This window comes from Pipistrellus kuhlii, unplaced genomic scaffold (genome assembly GCF_014108245.1).
Source record: "Pipistrellus kuhlii isolate mPipKuh1 unplaced genomic scaffold, mPipKuh1.p scaffold_m20_p_45, whole genome shotgun sequence".
Taxonomy (NCBI): domain Eukaryota; kingdom Metazoa; phylum Chordata; class Mammalia; order Chiroptera; family Vespertilionidae; genus Pipistrellus; species Pipistrellus kuhlii.
In genome coordinates, this window is record NW_023425546.1 from 1078154 (window position 1) to 1102602 (window position 24449).

At 53.7% G+C, this 24449-nt stretch overlaps 1 protein-coding gene across 2 annotated transcripts in view; it reads left to right on the plus strand.

Annotated features, from left to right (window-relative positions):
• The first annotated feature begins 17834 nt into the window (after positions 1-17834).
• The window catches only part of GRIK4 (glutamate ionotropic receptor kainate type subunit 4), a 187246-nt gene continuing 180631 nt past the window's right edge, over positions 17835-24449 (plus strand). For both annotated transcript variants that reach the window (XM_036412602.2, XM_045572352.1), the window contains exon 1: positions 17835-17987. In XM_036412602.2, coding sequence (XP_036268495.1) covers positions 17906-17987 — 82 coding nt within the window. In that variant the 5' untranslated portion in view covers positions 17835-17905. The remainder of the gene's footprint in view (positions 17988-24449) is intronic.

Genomic DNA, 24449 nt, shown 5'->3' on the forward strand with positions numbered 1-24449 from the left:
GCCTTCTGAGTTCTAACCTCAGTCCACTCTGCCCTCCCTCTTCCAGAGCATAAGGTGAGTGGCTGCACAAGGAATTTTGTGTATTGGCCCTTTAAGTGGGTACCTGCATTTCCAGCCATCTCTCCCTGGCAGACAGCCACTCTCTAGATGTTTCAGTGCTCATCAGTAGATTTTTTACAGACAGATGTTATGTGGCTACCCTTCTCAGTTCTGATGTTCTCTGATGGGGGGCCCAGCTTGGGGTTTAGACCCCAGAGTTCTCAATGCTAACCACGCATAGCTGAGCTATCTCTCTAAAACTTCAGCTGCTGTCTGTATGAGCCCAGCCAGCTCTTCACACCTCTGCCCCTCCTACCAGTCTCTCTATGGTCTCCACTTTTGGTCCTTGATTATCAGGGTTCTCTCAAAGTGAACCTTCAGTTGATTATTCAGGATTTCCTCCCACCCCCCATATTTTAATTGTAATTCCCAATTGGTCCTGGAAGCATGTTCATGCAGCTGCCACTTACTCTGCTGCCATTTTTAATCTCTGAGGAGATTATTCTTAATTCATACACATTTTGCCGAGCCACATAACAAATGTGTTGTAAATTGCAGTGCTTTAGAGAGGGACTGATACATAAAGCATTACTACTTCTCCTAAATAATGGAGACTGGTCCAGTACCACACACATCAAAGCCATTTGGGACACTGTTGCTGTCTTTCCAAAGTAAATATTACTTCTTAAGTAAATTTCACACCCAGAATAATTATTTCTTAGTGATCTGAGGCCAAAGCTGGTTTAATACCATCATTGGACTCAGCCCAGTATTTTTCCTAGTGAAGTGTGCCAGAGGTTTAAAGCCCACACAGTGGCATGATCTGTCTTTCTTCTGGGCCCCTTAGCCTATAGAGCTGTACCTCTGCACCCCTACTTATCTTGCCCTCATGATGGCATCTGAATCCTATCATATTCGTGCATTTATATTAATGAAACATTATATAGCACTTGAAATGTGCCAGGCACCCTTCTAAGCTCTAACAAATACAAGCTCATTTAAGAGGCACTTATGTTTCTTAATCTTCATTCTTGAGAGTATTATAGATGTTCCCTCTCCCCATTTCTCCCCATTGCCTCCCTGCACCTGATTCTGGCCCAGCCCCAGGCTTTCACCACCCTATTGTCTGTGCCCATAGGAAACGCATATATACATAGAAGTCCTTAAGTTAATCTCTATCCCCCCCCCAATTTCCCTCAGAGAGTCTTGAGTCTGTTCCATGTTTCTATGCCACTTATCAATTGGCAAAAGACATGAAAAATGGTCAATGACACCAATTATCAGAGGAATGCAGATTAAAACAACAGTGAGGCATCACCTCACACCTGCCAATATGGCTACCATCAATAAATCATCAAACAACAAATGCTGGTGAGGATGTAAAGAAAAGGGAACCCTAGTACACTGCTGGTGGGAGTGCAGACTGGTGCAGCCATTCTGGAAAACCATATGGTGTTTCCTCAAAAAGTAAAAAAATGGAACTGCTATTTGGCCTAGTCATTCCACTTCTAGGAATATATCCTAAGTATACTGAAGCATCAATCAGAAAGAATGTATGCACCCCTATGTTAATAGCAGCACAACTTACAATAGCTAAGATCTGGAAGCAGCCCAAGTGCCCATCAGACAATGAGTGGATAAAAAGCTGTGAGACATTTGCACCACGGAATACTAGGCAGCGGTAAAAAAGAAGGAGCTCTTACCCTTTGAGACAGCATGGAGGGACCTGGAGAGCATCATGCTAAGTGAAATAAGCCAGTCAGAGAAAGACAAGTAACACCTAATCTTACTCATATGTGGAAGCGATTGAACAAAATAAAGTGATGAATAAAAAAAGAGGCATTTATTTTTAGCCTCATTTTCCAAATAGGCTCTTTGGCGGTGGAGCTGGAATCTGTGCAGAGAATATGCGCTCTTTGTCACTACACTGCTGCCCCTCAACTGTATCTTCTTTTTTTTTAAAAATATATTTTATTGATTTTTTTACAGAGAGGAGGAGAGAGGGATAGAGAGCTAGAAACGTCGATGAGAGAAAAACATCGACCAGCTCCTCTTGCACACCCCCCACTGGGGGTGCCCGCAACCAATGTACATGCCCTTGACCGGAATCAAACCTGGGGCCTTTCAGTCCGCAGACCGACGCTCTACCACTGAGCCAAACCGGTTTCGGCTCAACTGTATCTTCTGAAGCAGCATGATGAGCAGGATTAGAGGTAACTGTGCCTTTAACACCATTCACATGCTGTGAGCCCTGGGGAGAAACCACATCTGTGAACCGGCTGCCAGAGGTGGCCCAGCCAGACCCACCAGGTGAACTGGAGCTTGCCTTCTAGAACCATCTGAGCTTTGAAGAGTGACAAGGCCAACTGTTTACTCTCCTCAGTTTGATAGACATATACCCACAGTGCTCTTGGCCCTCTGAGTTACTGTCCCTTCTCCTGCCTTTTCCTTCCTCCACAGCCCCATCCCCACCTATCCTCTGGCAGTCTCTGTCTCCGGAAGTGGCACCTCCATCCGCCTTGCTTCCTGTCTTGTCAGCCCAGCCTCCTGCGAGGTCTCAGATGCAAATACACGTGTCCCTTCGCTTTGCCTGCAGCACCTGTGGATTTGGGTTGGTGCCTCTTTGCTCAAGGTCCCTGACGTCTTGAGGCTCCTCACCTGCCAGAAGCGACCTTCCTTACCCACCTGCTGACACTGCGAGGAGCCCTGCAAGTATGGGATGGGCTCATTTCTCCAGGAGCCTTTTACAGCTCCCCAAGTCCACTGGGTCCTTGGCGCTGTCTGGTCAAACCTGAGTCCAGGCATGTTTTTCTCACATGGCATTCCAGGCAAAACCCTGGAGATGCACCCGGCTTTCAATAGAGTTCTCTACATGGAGAATGGATTTTTATTGAAGCTATGTGAATAACCATATTGCCATGAAAAATAAGAATACTTGCTAAGAGTTTCCACATTCTGGAGGGTCTATGTAGGAAGAAAAGATAAATGTTTGTGGTCTGCTCACAAAGGTAGAATTTATGCAGTTGCTCTAAGTCAGAGGTAGTTTAAGAGAAACAAGTTTACTTATATCTGGAAAATAAAACATCTTAAAAAATCAGCAATATTTCAAACAAAAAGTCATAAAAATTATAATTATCTTCATCAGTTCATTCAGTCTTATGTAATTATTTCTAATTGATCTTGATCCTTTGTTAGTTTTATCAAGCCATCAGCTTTTTCATTAATTATATAAATTTTTGCCCAGTTTAGTTGTATGATCTAAAAGTATCAAAAACCCATATTTTAGAGTAGCGATTTTCAATTTTTCTCATCTCATGGCATACATAAGCACATTACAAAAATTCTGTGACATACCAAAAATATATAGTTTGCCTATCTAACAATAAATGAGGTATAATTTTGATTCATTCACACTGGAGAGCTATTATTATTATTCTGTTGGTGGTTGTCATTTTGTATGTGACAATCTAAGGGAAAAGAGGTCAGTGCCCCTGACTAAATAATCATATATTGCATGTTTTAAACATTCTTAAAATCGCTGTTTAGAGCAGGTGTCAATAATCTCTTCATGAATCTCTGTGAAGATGAAACATATTTGTAAAGGCATCAGAGGAAGATAATGACTCTCTTTTGGGAATTGTTATGTTAATGTATTCACCCATAACAATACGCTCTAGTAGTTCATAATTACTCATTTGACAATGCTTCTCCAATTCACACACCAGATAAGCCTGATTAGTTTAATGTGTATCTTGTAAAGAGAGAGGACAAGTCCACCTCCTCACCCCCTCTGTATTCTAGGGTCCCTCTGAAAAACCTCAAATTTATTTTCAGTTTAAGAAAAAGACTATTTAAAATTAGAATTTTGGGACATTTGCCAAAATATATCAGAAGGTTTAGACAAACGGACAATCAGTGGGTCCACACTGCCTGTCACTACTTGAGCCAATTCAGCAGAGTCACATGAGTGTTTATTCCAATCCTACAGGCAGCCTGGGAGAGCAGCAGGTCATCCCCAAGCATCTGCTCTTATATCAGGTAGAAGGAGGAAGGTTACATGGGAAAGTAGGCAAAGGGCATGCCACATGGGCAGTTTACAGGTAACGGGCTGGAGATTTGCAAAGGCCTGGCCTGCGAGTATGCAAAGGGCTTGGGGTATTCAAAGGCTGGTAACATTCAAAAGGCTGGCAGCTCTGGGTTCTGCAGCAAAGTTGTTCATCTTTCCGTGACCATGCGCAGCTCCCGATGGGGAGGATGGGCTGCATCTCCAGCTGAGCTCCCTGGTCCCTGGGCTACTCCCAGCCAGGCCAGAATGTGCCTTCTTTAATTAGAACAAAACAGTCATGGCTAGCAGAACATGATGATTCGTTCTTATAATCATAGCAGGTCCCCAATATTCTATTTCTGCCCCTATCATTTGCTGGTGCAGACCAGTAGTCCAAGAAGACTTTGTGCTTTTTAATTAAAGGGGGAAAACCATTTTTTTTATTTTATATCTCTTTACTTTTGATATTTAAATTCACTTAATTAAATTTATTCCAGTCTTATTCAGCTTGACCACACATAAACTTTTCTTTCTCAGTTCCTTTTCATAAACCTTCTACATCTTTCCTTGTTCAATTTAATTTGTCTCTTGTTCTTTTAAGCACTTATAAAAAAACTATCTTAAAATTTTTCTATTGTATTTTAATTTTCTTAAAATGCAGTTATTAATTCCTTCCATAGTAACTAGGATGATTAAACCTTAGAAATCTTAATTTCTAATGAAAATTTAAAAGTAAGTAATTATGAAGAGTCATGTCAGCATTCTGCAATACATGTCATAGCCTCTAGGAATACAGGCTCTTTCACTGGAAAGTGTATTTTATAACTTTTAGAAACATGCTCCAACAAAGAGCAAAATATTTGATTAACAGATTCAGATTCATCTTTAGTTTCTCTGTAATCCTACCTAATAAAAGAATAATATGCAAATTAATCATCACTTTGCTCCACAAGCCATGCCTACCAGCCAATCAGAGCAAGTATGTAAATAAACCAAGATGGCTACAGCCATAGAGAGCAGGAAGGAGGTGTTTCCCAGCAACAGAGGAAACCAAGCTTTCTACCTGCCCTTGCCGGCCTAAGCCTCCACTCAAGGCTACAAAGTTTCAATTACAGAAGGTAAACAAATCCAAACAGAAACAGCTGTCACCATAGGGCAAGCAAGAGGGTTGGCTCCACTCCAGGCTACAAAGTTTCAATTGTAGAAAGTAAATATATCCCAGATACCAGGGTCTCCGTTTGGGCCAGCCTGAAAACCACCACAGGCACCCTCGCTCAGGCTGCCCTATGCCCCAAGGCCTCTATTCTATCTAATAAAAGAGTAATATGCAGATTGACCATCACCTCAACACATAAGATGGCTGTCCCCATGAGGTCAAAGATCCTGCCCCTATGTGGACACAAGATGGCCAGCATCAGAGGGCAGTTGGGAGGGACCAGGCCTGAAAGGGAGGGCAATTGTGGGTGATCAGGCAAGTAGGGGAGGGCAGTTGGGAGGGACCCAGGCCTGCAAGGGAGGGCAGTTGGGAGGCACCAGGTCTGCAAGGGAAGGCAGTTGAAGGTGATCAACTCTACAGGGGAGAGCAGTTAGGGGTGACCAAGCCAACAGGAGGGGGGCAGTTGAAGGTGATTGGGTTGGCAGGGGAGCAGTTAGGCATTGATCAAGGTGGCAGGCAGAAGCAGTTAAGGGCAATCAGGCAGACAGGCAGGCAGGCGAGCAGTTGGGAGCCAGCAGTCCGGGATTGTGAAAGGGATGTCCGAATGCTGGGATCCGGCCTAAACTGGCATTGGCAAATCTTCCGAGGGGTCCCAGATTGGAGAGTGTGCAGGACAGGCTGAGGGACTCCCCTTATCCAGTGCACGAATTTTGTACACCAGGCCTCTAGTAACATATATCTGTTAAAAATTTTTACATGAAATCTTTTTATTTGCTTACATTTATTTATTAGTTCTTAACAATTAAGTTTAGCTTACCCGTGAAAACTCTATGAGACATTAAATTCAATTGTTAGTATCCCACATTGTTTTTTTCTGGTGACAAATTTTGCAATAGAGATAACATGAATGTATTTTTGTAAACCCAGGTAAAATGAAAGAATTATACTTAATACTGATATCTTTAAAGACATGTCTCTTTTAATTAAATCATCAAACTAAATATTTTCCCCAAACCTGTAAAACATTCGGGTTAGTTTGTTATATTTCTTTTTGTTGTTATTGTTAATCCTCACCTGTGTATATTTGATTCATAGAGAGTGTAAGGGAAGTTCAATACTGGTCATGCTATATTTCTTAATTTATATAAGCACTTAATTATTCTTTAAGACATTTAAACAGAACTTCTTGTAAATTATTTTTAAAATTTAGTTATATCATCCATATTCAGAAAAATACTATTTTCATACATAAGACTCATGGATAAACACAAAGATGTTAATGTGAGAAATATTCAAACCTGTGAAGAATTTTTGTGACTTTACTTGCCAAACTGTCTACAAATGCCAGAGAGCAGAATCTCAACAGATTGGGATAATGCTTAGGAGAATGGCAGTTTTTCACCTTGTTTTATGCATTTCAATCAAAGGAGGAGAGGTAGGTGGGCTGCAGAAAACCCATTGGGGATAGATTAGGGAGGCGGGAACCTCTGGGATTGGATAAAGAGTAAAATGATGGACACATGCTTCCTTTACTTAGGTGGGTGCAGGGTAGTAACAGTTACTAATTAACATGATGACAGTAACAATGAAGAATCTGTGTGCTCTGTCCTGGCACCCAGCATTTGGTTGTGCCCTGAGGGGTCCTGAAAAAGGGAGGTTAAAGTTACCCTGACATCTCACGGGGAGGTTACCTGAGATGCAGAGAGACAATAGGCTCAGCTAAGGTAAAGAGTGACCTTGTCAGGGAAGATGCTGGCCTACGACCTGACTACCCACCATCACTGCTTTTAGTTAAAGTTTTTCTTCCAGACCATCCTCTGTGGTGACTGTAGGTCTCTGAGTTTGCAAGATGGCCATGCAGACCTCCCCTGAGCTGGTTGGGTCAGCACGTGGCCCCTCTGGTCCACAGCAGGATGGGAGTGTTCCTTGCACATTCTGAGGTGGCTTCGGAGGAAGCTGGGGTTGTGTTCTGCTGGTGCCTGCAGTGCAGGGGGTGGGAGGTGGGGTCAGGAGGTCAAGGGCCAGACCCTGGAAGAGAGTGAGGAGGCTGCCCTTGGTCCCCGATGCAATGGAGAGTTACTGCCACGTGTGGGGGTGGGAGAGAAAGACGGTTGTGTCATCTTCAAGCTGACATTCTGTTGAGAACCAGGGCTGCTGTGAGGTGAGCTCCTGGGAGGGAAGAGCAGAAGGAGGGACCTTTGCAGAGGTCTGGGCGATTGCTGACAAATGTCTGGGTTGGAGAGTGTCCGTGGCAATGCCAGGCAGGGCCACCAGCACCTGTGACGGATGAGGTGGATTGTGGGGAAGGAGAACTTTCTGGCTTGGGGAACTAGTGGATTGTTGTGCGAAGGAGAAGCAGGAGTAGAAGCAGCTGGCGGGAGCTGGAGGGGATGCCTTCCCTGTAGCTGAGGATGTAGGAGGTTCCGGAGGCAGTTGGGTGCCAGTGTTCTGGGCTCCAGAAGCCATTCAGGGCCACACAGCACAGATGATAATAAGCTGTGGGCGGAGGTGAGGTTACCAGAGTGGAATGCTAGTGGGAAGAGGATCCTTTTGTTTATTAAAACACTTTCAGTTGATAAAGGCTATCCTGTTAAGTCTAAGGCCAGAATCGCCTAAACATTAAAATGAAAATTGACCTCAAATGAATATGTTTGTGATGAGGAATCAGAGCGCCTCAGCCTTTGCTCATAACCGGGTTCTGCGAGCATTGGGGCCTCACAAACATGGGCCGGTGATGTGATGGTTTGCTGTTCCTGACACAGCGCCTGTGGCAGTGGGTATCACTGCACAGAGGCTTGGGACAGGTTGTTTCGTCACGGGGCCCCGGCCACACGGCTCAGGCCCCAGAGCAGGCCTGGTCGGCTCTGCTGTCCCTATCTGTGGGCTCCGAGGCTAGCTAGGCCTCAGGGCATGAGTGTCATCCTCAAGCCTTTGGGACTGAGCTGTTCTGCCATCAGATCAGATCTGCACAGGCTGATCTGACAGCTCTGAGCAGCCTGCATCCTCAGTATGCAGCATGCCGCGGGCTTGAAGGAAGGCGTTGACATATGTGATTACGTAGACTGTTACTCTGAGAAGAGTCTGACCAGATTTTCATTTCTCTCCCCTTACCTGCTCTCCGATATTTACCACGGCTGGAACATATGTCAGGTACCCTCCTGTCCTTGAGGAGACACAAATAGATTTCTGCCTCTGCCCTCCTCTGTCCAGCCTACAAACTGGGTGTAGACAGTCAACCACTGAGCATTCTGCTTTACCCCTTGAGTGAGAGTGTAACACTTCCCTCGCCCCTCTTGTGCCATACAATCCTGCACTCACCCCTGCACACATCCCTGCACACACCTTTGCCCACACTCCTGCACACACCTCTGCCCACACCCCTGCACACATTCCTGCATACACCCCTGCACACTCTCCTTCACACACCCCTGCACACACCCCTGCACACATTCCAGCACACACCCCTGCACACACCCCTGCACACATTCCTGCACACACCCCTTCACACACCCCTGCACACACCCCTGCACACATTCCTGCACACACCCCTGCACACATTCCTGCACACACCTCTGCCCACACTCCTGGACATACCCCTACACACACCCCTGCACACACCCCTGCCCACACCCCTGCACACATTCCTGCACACACCTCTGCCCACACTCCTGCACACACCTCTGCCCACACCCCTTCACACACTCCTGCCCACACCCCGGCCCACACCCCTGCACACACCACTGCACACACCCCTACCCACACTCCTGCACACACCCCTGCCCACACTCCTGCACACACCCCTGCCCACACCCCTGCACACATTCCTGCACACACCCCTGCACACATTCCTGCACACATTCCTGCACACACCCCTGCACACATTCCTGCACACACCCTTGCACACACCCCTGCACACACCTCTGGACACACCCCTTCACATACCCCTGCACACACCTCTGCCCACACTCCTGCACACACCCCTGTACACACCCCTTCACACACCCCTGCCCACACCTCTGCACACACTCCTTCACACATCCCTGCCCACACCCCTGCACACATCCCTGCACACATCCCTGCACACATTCCTGCACACATCCCTGCCCACACCCCTGCACACACTCCTGCACACATCCCTTCACACACCACTGCACACATTCCCTTCAAACACCACTGCACACACCCCTGCACACACCCCTAATCACACCCTAGCACACACCCCTGCCCAAACCCATGTACACACCCCTGCACACACTCCTGAATACACCTCTGCACACACTCCAGGGCCAGCACCACGAATGAAGGAGGTTCTAGACTGGATTCGCCAACAGCATGGCTGTCTTGACCCTTTCCACTCCGCTCTCTCCCATAGCAGACACTTGCTGAGGCCTTCATTCCTGAACAAATATTTTGTTGTTTGTAGCTGAAAACAGTTTTTGTTCCTAGGAAGTGCACAGGCACCCCCAGGTGCAGACAGGTAAACAAGCAGCCAGAGGGAAGGAGGCCCCGCCTCCAGGTGGGGGGAGGGGACAGGAGCAGGGGTGGAGAGGAGCTTCTCTGGAGGAGGGACTGGTTTGCACAGGAGCTGGAGCTGCTGATGGTGCTGGGCACTGAGTGGGAGGGTCCTCTGCACAATCACTGAGGTCACAACAGCAATGTTTTTAAAAAAAAAATACATATTTTATTTATTTATTTATTTATTTATTTATTTATTTATTACAGAGGGGGGGAGAGAGAGAGTTAGAAACATGGATGAGAGAAATGCCTCCTGCACACACCCCCACCAGGGACATACCGACAACCAAGGCACATGCCCTTGACTTGAATTGAACCTGGGACCCATCAGTCTGCAGGCTGACGCTCTATCTACTGAGCCAAACTGGTTTCAGCACAACAGCAATGTTTGCACGTGTTTAGCCCAAGATGTTTGCACAAATTGAATACACTGTAAGCAGTGCCCAGAGCGAGAACCAGAACACCACTGGCACCTGCAAGTGACCCCACAGGTGACCCAGCTGATGAGCCTGCAGGTGGCCCACAGATCCCCTCTGGCACTGCTCTCCTCCGAGGGTGGTGACTTCTGTGCTGGGTGCGATAGGCACACATAGGACATGTTCTGTGCCTGCTTTCCTTTGCTCAATATGATGCTTACTAGAGGTCCGGTGCACAAAATTCATGCTGTCCCTCAGCCCAGCCTGCACCCTTTCCAATCTGGGATCCCTCTCACAATCCAGGACTGCTGGCTCCCAACTGCTCGCCTGCCTGCCTTCCTGATTGCCCCTAACCACTTCTGCCTGCCAGCCTGATCACCTCCTAACCACTCCCCTGCCAGCCTGATTGACACCTAACTGCTCTCCTGCCAGCCTGTTTGCCCCTATCTGCCCTCCTCTGTGAGCCTGTTTTCCCAACTGCTCTCCCCTGTAGGCCTGGGTCCCTCCCAACTGCCCTTCCCTGCAGGCCTGGTCACCCCAACTTCCTTCCTCTGCCAGCTTGGTCACCACTAACTGCTCTCCCCTGCAAGCTTGATTGCCCCCAACTGCTCTCCCTTGCAGGCCTGGTCCCTCCCAACTGCCCTCGGATGCTGGCCATCTTGTGGTGGCCATATTTTGTCCACATGGGGGCAGGATCTTTGCCCACATGTGGGCAGCCATCTTGTGTGTTGGAGTGATGGTCAATCTGCACATTACTCTTTTATTAGATAGAATAGAGGCCTAGTGCACAGGTGGGGCTGGCTGGTTTGCCTTGAAGGATGTCCTAGATCAGGGTGGAAGTTCCCTTGGGGTGTGGAGCAGCCTGGGCCAGGGGCCTGTGGTGGTTTGCAGGCCATCCATGCCCCCTGGCGACCCAAGCAGAGGCCCTGGTATCTGGGGTTTATTTATCTTCTACAATTGAAACTTTGTAGCCTGGAGCAGAGCCAAGCCTTCTGTTTGCTCTGTGGTGGCTGCCATTTCTGTTGGGATTTATGTATCTTCTATAATTGAAATTTTGGAGCCTAAAGCAGAGGCCTGGGCAGACCACGGTGAGCAGAAAGCTTGGCTTCCTTCATTGCTGGGGAAACCCCAGCCTCCCTCCTGCTCTCTGTGGCAGCAGCCATCTTGGTTGGGTTTATTTGCATATTTGCTCCTGATTGGCTTATGGGAGTGCTTGTGCACATCGCCTGTGGGACTAGCAGAGTGATGGTTAATTTGCATATTACTCTTTTATTAGTTAGGATGAGATTCATCATCAGTCATTTTCTCTTCCACACAACATTCCACACATACCATTTCTTTACTTTGCTGGAGACTTCTGGCTAGTCTTTAGCTTGGGGACCCTGAGGGTGCTGCTGTGGGCATTCTGTCCATCTTTGGTGGGCACACACATATGCTTCCATTGCACCTGGGCTCCTGGTTGAGCTGCTGGTCCTGGGAAGTGGACTCTGGGAGGAGATGCTGGTCCTGGGGCGTAGGCTCTGGGAGGAGCTGCTGGTCCTGGGGCATGGGCTCTGGGAGGAGATGCTGGTCCTGGGGTGTGGTCTCAGGAAGAGATGCTGGTCCTGGTGTGTGGACTCGGGAGGAGATGCTGGTGCTGGGTTGTGGACTCGGGAGGAGCTGCTGGTCCTGGGGTGTGGGCTCGGGAGGAGATGCTTGTCCTGGGGTGTGGACTCGAGAGGAGATGCTGATCCTGGAGTGGGCTCAGGAAGAGATGCTGGTCCTCGGGTGTGGGCTCAGGAGGCGATGCTGGTCCTCGGGTGTGGGATCAGGAGAAGATGCTGGTCCTGGGGTGTGGGCTCTGGGTGGAGATGCTGGTCCCGCGTTGTGGGCTTGGGAGGAGCTGCTGGTCTTGGGGTGTGGACTGGTGAGGAGATGCTGGTCCTGGGCTGTTGGCTCGGGAGGAGATGCTGGTCATGGGTTGTGGGCTCAAAAGGCGTTCGTTTCTGGTCCAGGGGTTTGAGCTCGGGAGGAGATGCTCGTCCTGGGTTGTGGGCTCAGGATGAGTTGCTGGTCCTGGAGTGTGGGCTCTGGGAGGAGATGCTGGTCCTGGAGTGTGGGCTCTGGGAGGAGATGCTGGTCCTGGGGTGTCCTGGTGTGGGCTGGAGAGGAGATGCTGGTCCTGGGGTGTGGGCTCGGGAGGAGATGTTGGTCTTGTTTTGTGGGCTCGGGAGGAGATGCTGGTCCTGGGGTGTGAGCCTAGGATGAGATGCTGGTCTTGTGGTGTGGGCTCAGGACGAGATGCTGGTCCTGGGGTGTCGGCTCTGGGAGGAGATGCTAGTCCTGGGGTGTGGGCCTATAACGAGCTGCTGGTCCTGTATTGTGGGCTCAGGATGAGATGCTGGTCCTGTTGTGTGGGTTCGGGAGGAAATGCTGGTCCTAGGTGTGGGCTCAGGATGAGATGCTGGTCCTGGGGTGTCAGGTCTGGGTGGAGATGCTGGTCCTGGGGTGTGGGCTCTTTGAGGAGATGCTGGTCCTGGGGTTTGGACTTGGGAGAGATTTTTGTCCTAGGCTGTGGGCTCGGGAGGAAATGTTGGTCCTGGGTTGTGGCTTGGGAGGAGATGTTGGTCTTGGGGTGCGGGCTCAGGAGGAGATGCTGTTCCTGGAATGTGTGCCTAAGACGAAATGCTGGTCCTGGTGTGTGGACTCGGGAGGTGATGCTGGTCCTAGGTTGTGGGCTCCGAAGGCGAAGCTGGTCCTGGGGCATGAGCTCGGGAGGAGATGCTGGTCCTGGGGTGTGGGCTCAGGACAACATGTTGTTCCTGGGGTGTGGGCCTAGGACGAGATGCTGGTCATGGGGTATGGGCTCAGGACAAGATGCTTGTCCTGGGGTGTCAGCTCTGGGAAGAGTTGCTGGTCTTGGGGTGTGGGCTCTTTGAGGAGATGCTGGTCCTAGGGTTTGGGCTCGGAAGAGATGCTGGTCCTAGGCTGTGGGCTCAGGAGGAAATGTTTGTCCTGGTGTGTGGCTTGGGAGGAGATGTTGGTTTTGGGGTGTGGGCTCAGGAGGAGATGCTGTTCCTGGGGTGTTGGCCTAGGACGAAATGCTGGTCTTGGTGTGTGGACTCAGGACGAGATGCTGGTCCTGGTGAGTGGGCTCGGGAGGCGATGCTGGTCCTGGGTGTGGGCTCAGGAAGAGATGCTGGTCCTGGGGTGTGGACTCGGTAGGAGATGCTGGTCCTGGGGTGTGGGCTCGGGAGGAGATGCTGGTCCTGGGGTGTGGGCTCGGGAGGAGCTTCTGGTCCTGGGGTATGGGCTCAGGACAAGATGCTGATTGGGGTGTGGGTTTAGGACGAGATGCTGATTGGGGTGTGGGTTCAGGACGAGATGCTGATTGGGGTGTGGGTTCAGGACGAGATGCTGATTGGGGTGTGGGTTCAGGACGAGATGCTGGTCCTGGGGTGTTGGCTCTCGGATGAAATGCTGGTCCTAGGATGTGGGTTCTTTGAGGTGATGCTATTCCTGGGGTTTGGGCTCGGAAGGCGATGCTTGTCCTGGGATGTGAGCTCGGGAGGAGATATTGGTCCTGGGGTGCCGGCTCAGGAGGAGCTGCTGGTCCTGGGGTGTGGACTCGGGAGGAGCTGCTGGTCCTGGGGTGTGGACTTGGGAGGAGATGCTGGTCCTGGGGTGTGGACTCGGGAGGAGCTGCTGGTCCTGGGGTGTGGACTTGGGAGGAGATGCTGGTCCTGGGGTGTGGACTCGGGAGGAGATGCTGGTCCTGGTGTGGGCCCAGGACGAGATGCTGGTCCTGGGGTGTGGGCTCAGGAGGAGATGTTGGTCCTGTGGTGTAGACTGGGGAGGAGCTTCTGGTCCTGGGTGTGGACCGGGGAGGATCTGCTGGTCCTGGGGTGTGGACTGGGGAGGAGCTGCTGGTCCTGAGGTGTGGGCTCAAGAAGAGCTGCTGGTCCTGAGGTGTGGGCTCGGGAGGAGCTGCTGGTCCTGGGGTGTGGGCTCAGGACTAGATGCTGGTCCTGGGGTGTGGGCTCTGGGAGGAGATGCTGGTCCTGAGTTGTGGGCTCTGTGAGGAGATGCTGGTCCTGGTGTGTGGGCTTGGGAGGAGATGCTCGTCCTGGGGTGTTGGCCCTGGAGGAGATGTTTTTCCTGGGTTGTGGGCTGGGGAGGAGATCTTGGTCTTGGCGTGTGTGCTCGGGAGGAGATGCTGGTCCTGGGGTGTGGGCCTGGAGGAGCTGCTTGTCCTGGGGTGTGGCCTCGGGAGGAGCTGCTGGTCCTGGGGTTTGAGCTCAGGAAGAGATGCTGGTTTAGGTGTGTGGGCTCGGGAGGAGATGCTGGTCCTGCGGTGTTGGCTCAGGAGTAGATGCTGGTCCTGGGGTGTGGGCTCGGTAGAAGATGCTGGTCCTGGGTAGTGGGCTCAGGACGAGATGCTTATCCTGGGGTGTGGGCTTGGGAGGAGATGCTGGTCCTGGGGTGTGGGCTTGGGAGGAGCTGCTGGTCCTGGGGTTTGGGATCGGGAGGAGCTGCAGGTCCTGGGGTGTGGGCTCAGGAAGAGATGCTGTTTTTGGGTGTGAGCTCTGGGAGGAGATGCTGTTCCTGGGGTGTGGGCTTGGAAGGAGCTGCTGATCCTGGGGTGTGGGCTTTGGATGAGATTCTGGTCCTAGGGAGTGGGCTCGGGAGTAGCTGCTGGTCCTGGGTGTGGGCTCGGGACGAGATGCTGGTCCTGGGTGTGGGCTCTGGACGAGATGCTGGTCCTGGGGTGTGGGCTCAAGACGAGATGCTAGTCCTGGGTTGTGGGTTCGGGAGGAGATGTTGGTTTTAGGGTGTGGGCACAGGAGGAGATGCTGGTCCTGGGATATGCGCTCAAGAAGAGCTGCTGGTCCTGGGGTGTGGGCTCTGGGAGGATATGTTGGTCCTGGGGTGTGGACTGGGGAGGAGCTGCTGGTCCTGGGGTGTGGGCTCAGGACGAGATGCTGGTCCTGGGGTGTGGGCTCTGGGAGGAGATGCTGGTCCTGGTGTGTGGGGCTTGGGAGGAGATGCTCGCCCTGGGGTGTTGGCTCTGGAGGAGATGTTTTTCCTGGGTTGTGGGCCAGGGAGGAGATCTTGGTCTTGGCGTGTGGGCTCAGGAGGAGATGGTGATGGTCCTGGGGTGTGGCCTCTGGGACGAGATGCTGGTCCTCGGGTGTGGGCTCTGGGAAGAGATTCTGGTCCTGGTGTGTGTGCTCGAGAGGAGATGCTGGTCCTGGGGTGTGGGCTCGGGAGGAGATGCTGGTCTTGGGGTGTGGGCTCTTGAGGAGATGCTGGTCCTGGGGTGTGGGTCTAGGACGAGATGCTGGTCTTGTGGTGTGGGCTCAGGACGAGATGCTGGTCCTGGGGTGTGGGCTCAGAAGGAGAGTCTGCTTCTCGGGTGTAGGCTCCAGGAGGAGATGCTGGTTCTTTGTTGTGCAATCAGGAGGAGATGCTGGTCAGGGTGTGTGGGCCTGGAGGAGCTGCTTGTCCTGGGGTGTGGCCTCGGGAGGAGCTGCTGGTCCTGGGGTTTGAGCTCAGGAAGAGATGCTGGTTTAGGTGTGTTGGCTCGGGAGGAGATGCTGGTCCTGGGGTGTGGGATCCAGGAATAGATTCTGGTCCTGGGGTTTGGACTCAGGAGGAGATGCTGGTCCTGGGGTGTGGGCTTGGGAGGAGCTGCTGGTCCTGGGGTTTGGGATTGGGAGGAGCTGCAGGTCTTGGGGTGTGGGCTCAGGAAGAGATGCTGTTTTTGGGTGTGAGCTCTGGGAAGAGATGCTGTTTCTGGGGAGTGGGCTCGGGAGTAGCTGCTGGTCCTGGGGTGTGGGCTCGGGAGGAGATGCTAGTCCTGGGGTGAGGGGTCCAGGAAGAGATGCTGGTCTTGGGTTTTGGACTCAGGAGGAAATGCTGGTCCTGGGGTGTGGGCTCGGGAGGAGCTGCTGGTCCTGGGTTTTGCCTCAGGAGGATATGCTTGTCCTGGGGTGTGGACTCCAGGAGGAGATGCTGGTCCTGGGGTTTGGACTCAGGAGGAGATGCTGGTCCTGGGGTGTGGGCTTGGGAAGAGCTGCTGGTCCTGGGGTTTGGGATCGGGAGGAGCTGCAGGTCTTGGGGTGTGGGCTCAGGAAGAGATGCTGTTTTGGGGTGTGAGCTCTGGGAAGAGATGCTGTTTCTGGGGAGTGGGCTTGGGAGGAGATGCTAGTCCTGGGGTGAGGGGTCCAGGAAGAGATGCTGGTCTTGGGTTTTGGACTCAGGAGGTTATGCTGGTCCTGGGTTTTGGCTCAGGAGGATATGCTGGTCCTGGGGTGTGGGCTCCAGGAGGAGATGCTGGTCCTGGGGTGTGGGCTCCAGGAGGAGATGCTGGTCCTGGGGTGTGGGCTCGGGAGGAGCTGCTGATCCTGGGTGTTTGCTTAGGAAGAGATTCTGGTCTTGAGGTGTGGGCTCAGGAGGAGATGCTGGTCCTGGTTTGTGGGCTCAGGAGGAGATGCTGGTCTAGGGTGTCGGCTCAGGAAGAGATGCTGGTTTTGATGTGTGGGCTCTGGGAGGAGATGCTGGTCTTGGGGTGTGGGCTCTGGAGGAGCTGCTGGTCCTGGGGTGTGGGCTCGTTAGGAGCTTCTGGTCCTGTGGTGTGGGTTCAGGAGACCATTGAACCGTGTGCTCCTGGGACACCTCACGGGGTTCTGGGGCCCCATCTTTTGCCATACCTGGCATGTTCTGTTCAGGAGGCGGCTGATACCCTGTTGTGTTTTTGAAGTGACATTTTCCTTAAGCCCAGTTAGCTGAGGCCTTTGGATGGAGCTGTTAGGGAAATCTGGCCTGCCGTGGTACTGCCCCTTGTTGTCTGTGTGGTGGTGGGAGGAGAGCTGTGTTAGTGCTGCTTTCCTGGCCCCGGGTGACCCAGGAGCAGTAGACCCTGGTGCTCACCAGCTGCCCTCACCCCACGAGGGCTTGAGCTGGTGGCCACAGGGTTGGAAAGGACTCAGGGGGGACACACCCCTGCTGTCCTCAGGGAGGCAGCTCCTGGAGGCTCTGCCTGGACAGGAGGTGGCCCCTGCCCTGGGCGGGAGGAGATGGGTTTGGGAGGAGGATGGGAGGGCGCTTTGGGCAGGTGGCAGGAGCAGGTGTGGAAAAGGCTGAGGCCGGAGAGTGCTTCTACCCCGGGGACTGGGGAGGAGTTGACAAGGGAGAAACCCTCCAGGGCCAGGGGATCAGGGGCAGGGCAGCTTCTGTTTGCCTGAGGCCACGATTCTGCCTCCCGGTACAGGTGGTGGCGCCCCTGCTTGTCCTGAGGAGACCAGCTGAATGGCCAGGAGCACTCCTCATGGAAGCACAGCTGTGGGAGGATGGCTGAACCCGGCCCATCCCACCTTCCAGCATGTACGGTAGAGGGCACAGCCTGTCACTCCTCAGCTCCTCGCTCCTTCGGCTCCTGTGCTTTCAGAGTAGATGAGGGTCTCACCCTCCCTCCCCACAACTTGAGCTTTTTAACAAGTGGAGCCCCATGAACCATTCGGCCCAGAGCACCGCCTGCCTGTTCTGGTGGGGAGGGAGGATTTGAACCTGAGCTTTCAGAGGGAGGACAGAGGCCGGAACCATGGGCGCTGCAGCGGGCAGGGTTGGATAGGCGGTGTCTGGGTACCGGGCGGAGGGCACTCTGGCAGGCACGCAGGCCTCACCGCCTGGCCCTGTCTTGCAGAGTCATGTCACGCCCAGGCCGGCCGCAGGCTCCATGAGGATTTCTAGAAGATGCTCCGCGTCTCTGTACCTCTGTTGCTGCTTTTCGTGTGGCTCCTGACAGCGGCCTGCAGCCCCCACGCCCTGAGGATTGGTAAGTGCTGCTCAGCCGGCACCCTGGGCTTGCTGCCTGGATGGGCTCCCTCTCAGCACCCCATGTGTCCACAGGGGACCCTCTGCAATGTCCCCTCGAGTTTGGCTGGGCCTGGGTGTGGGGTGGAGCCGCTGACAAGTTCCCACTGTGAACGACAACGCTGATAAGTCTCCGTTACAGCCTGTGACCAACAGCCCAGCCCAGACGGAGGAGGTGGGATGGCCCTGGGGCTCCCAAGTACAGGGAGATCAGAGAAGAGAGGTGGTCTTGTCTCTGGTCAGTGGAAGAACTTGGGAAGAGGCCAGGGAGTCTTGGGGTACCCTTGGCTGACTGCGCTGAGGGCCCTGGATGTGGCCTCTGCTTTCCCTGGCCTGGTCCTGCACTGAGGGCCCTGGACGTGGCCTCTGCTTTCCCTTTGGTAGAGCCAGCTCACCTCAGTGATGTGTCCATGCTCTCCTGTCTTGCTCACCATGGGTATCTCAGCCATATTCCATCCCTGGAGGGGCTCAGCTCCACTACCTGGGAAGCCTCACACTCCTCCCAGAACCGGGCGAGGCTTACAACTGCAGGTGGAGGCACTACTGACTGGGCCCAGGGACACAGTCCCTGCCGCAGGGACAGGAGACATTTCAGCCCAGCAGACACCATGCTGGGATCTGATGTCTTGGGGCAAATGGGAGTGTGGGGTTGGGGCATCTGTGCGTACATGGGAAGGGTCAGTGTGGATAGATCTGTGGGGAGTCATTCAGCAGGTGGGCTGTTGTCACACAGGCCTGTCTGGCAGCAGGGCCGAGGGGCGGAGCCAGGGAAGAGCCTGAAGGGACCCACGCACCAGGCAGGCTGTCCAGGCGAATCCACACGTAGATTCCCAGGTAGAGCACTACCAGCAACGCTTATAGATTCCTCCTGAAAGGGTTAGAGGCTGGTTGAGGGGGGAGATGGCGAGTACCAGGGAATTGGCTTAAAGCTTCCAAACCCCCCTGTTAGGGTCAGAACTGCCCCGAGGTCTCAGAAGCTGGAAGAGTGGGAAGCTGAGGAGGGCGGGGTATGCCAAGAGCAGAGACTGGCCGGGCAGGTGTCAAGGCCAGGGCCGCGCTGCTGCTCTTCCCGCTGCTCCAGGTTACGTGGGGGCACGTGTGCCCAGGCCCATGACAGCGGTGGGGGGACTTCGCATCGGACACGTGGTGCAGTCTCCTCAACCCACCCAGCTCGCCCTCTGCCTGCTTCATTTCTACCGAAACTCCAAACCCAACTCACTTTGGCTTAGCAGCAATGCACAATGGTTCACACCCTTAAGATGCACCATTTATAAGATGCCCACATTATTCATCATTTGCTGCGAGGTATTCCCAAGTGTGACCGTCAATTTCCACTTGTTGCCGTGGGAGGTGGAAGCCGATGGAGAGGAGCTGCAGGGCTTGGGGCCCAGCCCCGGACCCTGTTGTCCCAGAGGAGCAGGCAGTGAGCGGGCAGCTTTTTTCTGTGGCTGCACCTAACGGGGCTTCCGGGGACCCTCAGCCTCTCCAGCCACACTGGGAGTGCTGCTTGTCCAGTCCCTGAAAACTCTGCTGGACTCAGTGAGGGTTCATGCCTGGCCACTCAGGCTGCTTTCAGCCAGGCCCCGCCGCCTGGCCAGGCAAAGTGAGCCTCAGCTCCTGCAGAGGCCAGAGAGCAGACGTACACCAACAGAGGGAAAGGAAGGAAAACCAAACCAGCCCTGCCAGGACCCCTTCTTCTGTCTCCTTGGTTATCTGGGAGCCAGGAGCTCTAACTCTCCCAGAGCCTCCGTTTGGAAAGGAGGTTTCTCCAGTTCAGTGAGGATCTGCAATGGGGCGGGGACAGGTGGGGACAGGTGGGGACAGGTAAGGACAAGAGGGGACAGGGGAGGACAGGAGGGGGCCGATGGGGGCAGGCGAGGGCAGTAGGAGAAGCTGGTCATGAAAACATAAGGAGCTGTCTCTTGGCTGCCTGGCTGCTAGGTGTGGATGGCGGATTTTGCAGGAAAAATGTCCAACACTCGTTAGGTCTGCACTCGTTAGGAGCCAGGCCAAGTCAAGTTGTGAGAGTTGAAGAGATTCAATTGGCTTCCCTACAGCAGGCAGAGACCAGTGTGTAGAGTTGCCCAGGGGTGGCCCATCACACCTCTGCTGCTGCCACTGCTGGCAGCGCAAGCCTCATCCGGCCCTGGTTACCTGAGCCTCAGGCAGCCCTGGGTGGCTGGGCAGCTGCCATCTGAGGATTGCCTGAGCCACGACCGGTCCTGGGCTGCTGAAGGTGGGTCTGGCTGCACCATGCACCTGCCAACACCCTCACCACTAGCTGGGCTGAAAGGACTGGGGGAGTTCGGTGGGGCTGAGGGGACTGGGTGCTGCTATATTTGTGATGGTGTGATGGTCAATTTGCATATTCCCTCTTTATCCAATAGGATGGATTCCATCATACACTTCCCAGTAGGAGAGATTGTGGGAGTGCACCCCCTCACACACGGGTGCAGCGAGTTGTAGAGGGTGTTTTCTACAGCTGGGACGTGAGACAGAGTGGCTGGGAAAGGAGCATGGGCCAGCTGCTTCAGCTCGCTGGGAAGTCAGAGAAACGGGGCCTTGGGGACAGAGTGGGGGAGGGGGGTGCCTGGGAGGAGCTGCTGCTGCCCACCGCTGCCCTTGTTGCAAGCCTTGTGGGGTTCCTTAGGGTTCCAAGATAAGTGCCGTGATGGAAGAAGTGGGTGCGTGGGACAAGTGTGCTCCAGGGAGGGAGAGCATGAGCTAGACCTTCGTTTTAGGGGTGTTATAGGCTTGGCGTTTAGGGAGGTCTTAGGGGAGGATCTCAATAGAAAGCTCATCAGTTTCATGCTGATGTACCCACGTGAGACTTATTCCCTAACTTCATCTGTCCTTGGGTGTGGTTGGCAAATGGCATTAATTTGGTTTCTGTTCTCTGTCTTCCTGAGTGTGTGTGTGTGTGTGTGTGTGTGTGTGTGTGTGTGACTTAAGCTATTGACCCTCTGGCGTCCCTGGTTCAGGGAAGATGGGACTTACCAGTGGCATCGACTTCCAGATGCTGCAAACTCTGTCACCTGTCTCGGTTTCCCTGTCCGCCTGGCGTCTCAGCTGTGCTCAGCAGTGGCAGCTTGCACACAATGGGCTGAACCAGCACTACTGGTCCTTGAGTGTCTGTGGCACGTCTCCTCATGCCCCAGGTCCCTTTTCCCCTCACTTATTTTTTCTGGGGTTTCTTCCCACCTCCAGCCTCAGAGTCGATGGCGAGAGAGCGAGGCCATACAGAGGGCCCGGGCAGCTCAGCTGATGAGCACCCTCTGCACCCTCAGCCCACTCCTCTGCGGCTGTTTGTGGGGAGGCAATCGGACCACGGCCCTGCCTGGGGCTGCAGTTCCGCTCAGTGAGGCAGCCTGTCCGTTAGCACACCTCCCGGTGTCCAGCATGGGATGAGATTTGGGGGAAGAGAAAGGGATTTTATTTATGATGGTGAGGCTGCCCCCAAGCTCCCCAAACTCACACATGTCCGCCTCTTCAGTCATTGATCAAAATGTCTTTTGAGTTCGCTTTTGTCCCTCTTAGTCCTCTGAGCAGTGACTTTGGGACGCAAGTTAACACATGCTCTGAGAAGACCTCGTCCGCCGGCCCTGTGACTGAAAAGGACCTTCCTTCCCTGGTGACAGTGGATTCTGAGGATGGCGTTTCCCATCCTGCTGCCTTCACAGATGAGGAAGGCAACCCAAAGAGCAGCCATTTGGCCAAGGTAATACAGCAGGCAGGTGGCTGGGCCGCTGGCAGCCATCAGGGACCCAGCCGTCTCCTTGCTCCTCGAGCCATGCTCTCCGGGCTGCCCTCCCTCAGCCACTAGCATCACTCTCGCCCTGTGCAGTGGTGTCTCCCATCCTGCTCTCACGTTAGTAAACCTTACCCTTGCCCTGATCACATTAGGGACTCAGTACTTGTCAGTCCAGCGAGTTCTAGGCTTTTAGCTTACTCCTGTCTCAGATAACCTGGAGGGTTCCGTGGGGTGCCCCCACCTTGTGCCCCCTCACCACCGTCACTGGCTGAATTAGCTGTCCTCGTTTCACCGCATGCTTCACAGGGAGGAATCCTCTTTTCCTACCTTTTTCCCATTCTCCTGGTTTCAGCACAGACTGGTTGTGCTGTAACTGGCGTGGTATTTTCCCACTGGTCGCTGACCCCCCGGAAGAGCAGCCCGCTTGCACGGCGCCCCGGTGCAGACCCAGTGCGTGTCAGACGCAGTGCACGTCCATGGCCATAGGAGACCTGGGTCCCAGGAACATCCTTGCTGTCATTGTTTAAAGTACTTTCTTTGGTTGTACCTGTGTTAACAGAGGCAGACATGCAGAAGGAAAAGGAAGGGAGGGAGGAAGGGGGGAGGGAGGAAAGGAGGACTTTTTGAGGGCCAGGCCGAAGGATCTGGTGCTGAACAATAATTAACAGTTGCCATCGCCTCCCTGCTTGGGAAGCCCCACTTGCTGCCAGGGGCTGGGCCAGGTTTCCCGTCAGGCACCTGCTGGTTCGGAGAGGCAGTAAAGCTGGGGATTTGACAGAATCATCCCGGCTGCAGAGACTGAAATCAGGACCTGCCTCCCAAGCGGCACTGCTTTGCTCTGTGGCAGCGAGTGTGCCCAGACCCTGGGGAGAGCCCATGAGTCACATGCAGCACCAGTTCAGCGAGTGTGAGTTTGAGGACGGGAACATTAGCGCTGGCAGAGTCTTTTGCCTTTCTTTGATTATTTTACTTACAAATAAAGTCTCAGGGGCACACAGGCCATCTGTCGGATGCAGACATGCACATTGCGGTCCAGAGCCTGCTCGTGAGGGCAGAGCCCTACTCACCTGGGTAGTATCAACACCCTGGGCAGGGCGCAGGGCGAGGGCCAGAGGACACAGTTGGGTGTCTCTGGCCGAGGCCACTGGGCATGGACACCCAGCCGCCAGGGTTCCGTTAGTAGCGCACTCTCCTCAGGGAGATGAAACCCTTAGAGATGCCCTCAGGTTCATGGGCTCAGGAAAGTGAAGGACAAATGGGTTGAAAGTCTAGAGATTCAGTCGGCAGCCAGGGTGTGTGTCTTGGGGCCCAGCTCATGACAACGAGGAGCTTTGGGAGCATAAAGTGAGGTCCCGTGAGTGAGGGGTGCAGCTCACTGCCACACGCAGCTGCTGCCCGGCACTGACCCTCTCTGAAATCAATAAAAAATACTTTTTTTTAAAAAAAGGGAAGAGAGTAGAGGACGCCTCTTAGATGGCCCCAGGGTGGACACGTCCAACCAGGAGACCATGCGGGGTGGTCCTGCATAGCCAGCTGCCTGTGCATTATTGATGGAGGAGGACGGAGAGCCACCAGGCCTGCTTCTCAAAACTCAAGCTCTCACAAACCAGCCGAGCTGAAGAGAACAGGCCAGGAAGGCAGGAGAGCTGTTTTCCTGCACGAATGCCGAGCGACCTCTGGGAAGAAACGGGAAAGGCCCCGTGGCTGGGGTCTGAGACGAGGGGGGGGGCCGTGGTTCCTGACTAAAGGCCACTGGCGGGAGGCAGATGTCCCAGTGCTTGTGGGAGGCGCTGCCTGTGTGTCTGAGCCCCAGCGCCGGACTCCCTGGCTCTCATCTGGCCCCTTCATCCTTGCTGCGGGCTGAGGGGGCTGCCGCTGCTCAGTAAGGCCTGTTCGGCAGAGGGGCACGTGGGTTGGGGAGAGCGGACAGGGTACGTTGGCCAGAGTTTCACAAACCTGTCTTCGTTTCTGCATATGCAGACCCGGGAGGTGGGTGAGTTGTTAACAGCCCTGGAGAGGGCTGGTGTTGGGGTTTGAAATGTCTGCCAGACCAATGGATGCTGTGCCCACAGCGGGAGCTGACGGCCAGGGGCTTTAGCATCAAACGGGGCTGGTTCTGCGACCTCTCACACCCTCCCACCTGGGCCTCTGGTAGAACATTTTAGCTTCTGGTCTGTCCTGCCGCACAGGGAGGTGTCCCATCATCACTGTCCCAGGAGCAGCTGCCGAGGAGAGTTCAGCTGGGAGCCGCCACCTGCCTGATTCACATCCTCACCCATGTGGCCCCCGTTGTGTGGGGAGCCCACGGGGCCCTGTTCATCCTTTCTGTCCTCTCAGTGCAGACTGTCAGGTGTTTCCCCTCTCCCTGTGGCCTCCCCTGGAGGCACTTGAAATGCATGGGTGGTGAGGGAGCCACTGCCAAATTGGAGCCAAGGCCTGCGTGGGGAGCCTGGTAGGGGAGACACACGCAGCCTCCCAGCCACCCAGCTCAGCTGCAGGCAGGCCGTGGTCACAGGCCATTCTCATTCGTCTGCAGGAGCAGCATGCTCCATGTCTGCTCTGCGGGGGCTGGACCTCGGCTGCGGGGGTCCCAAGTGGCAAGAGGCTGCAGACAGCCTCAGGCTGCCTGGTGGCCCCTCTGCATCTTTGTGGGGTGTTTCTTCCCATTGCACG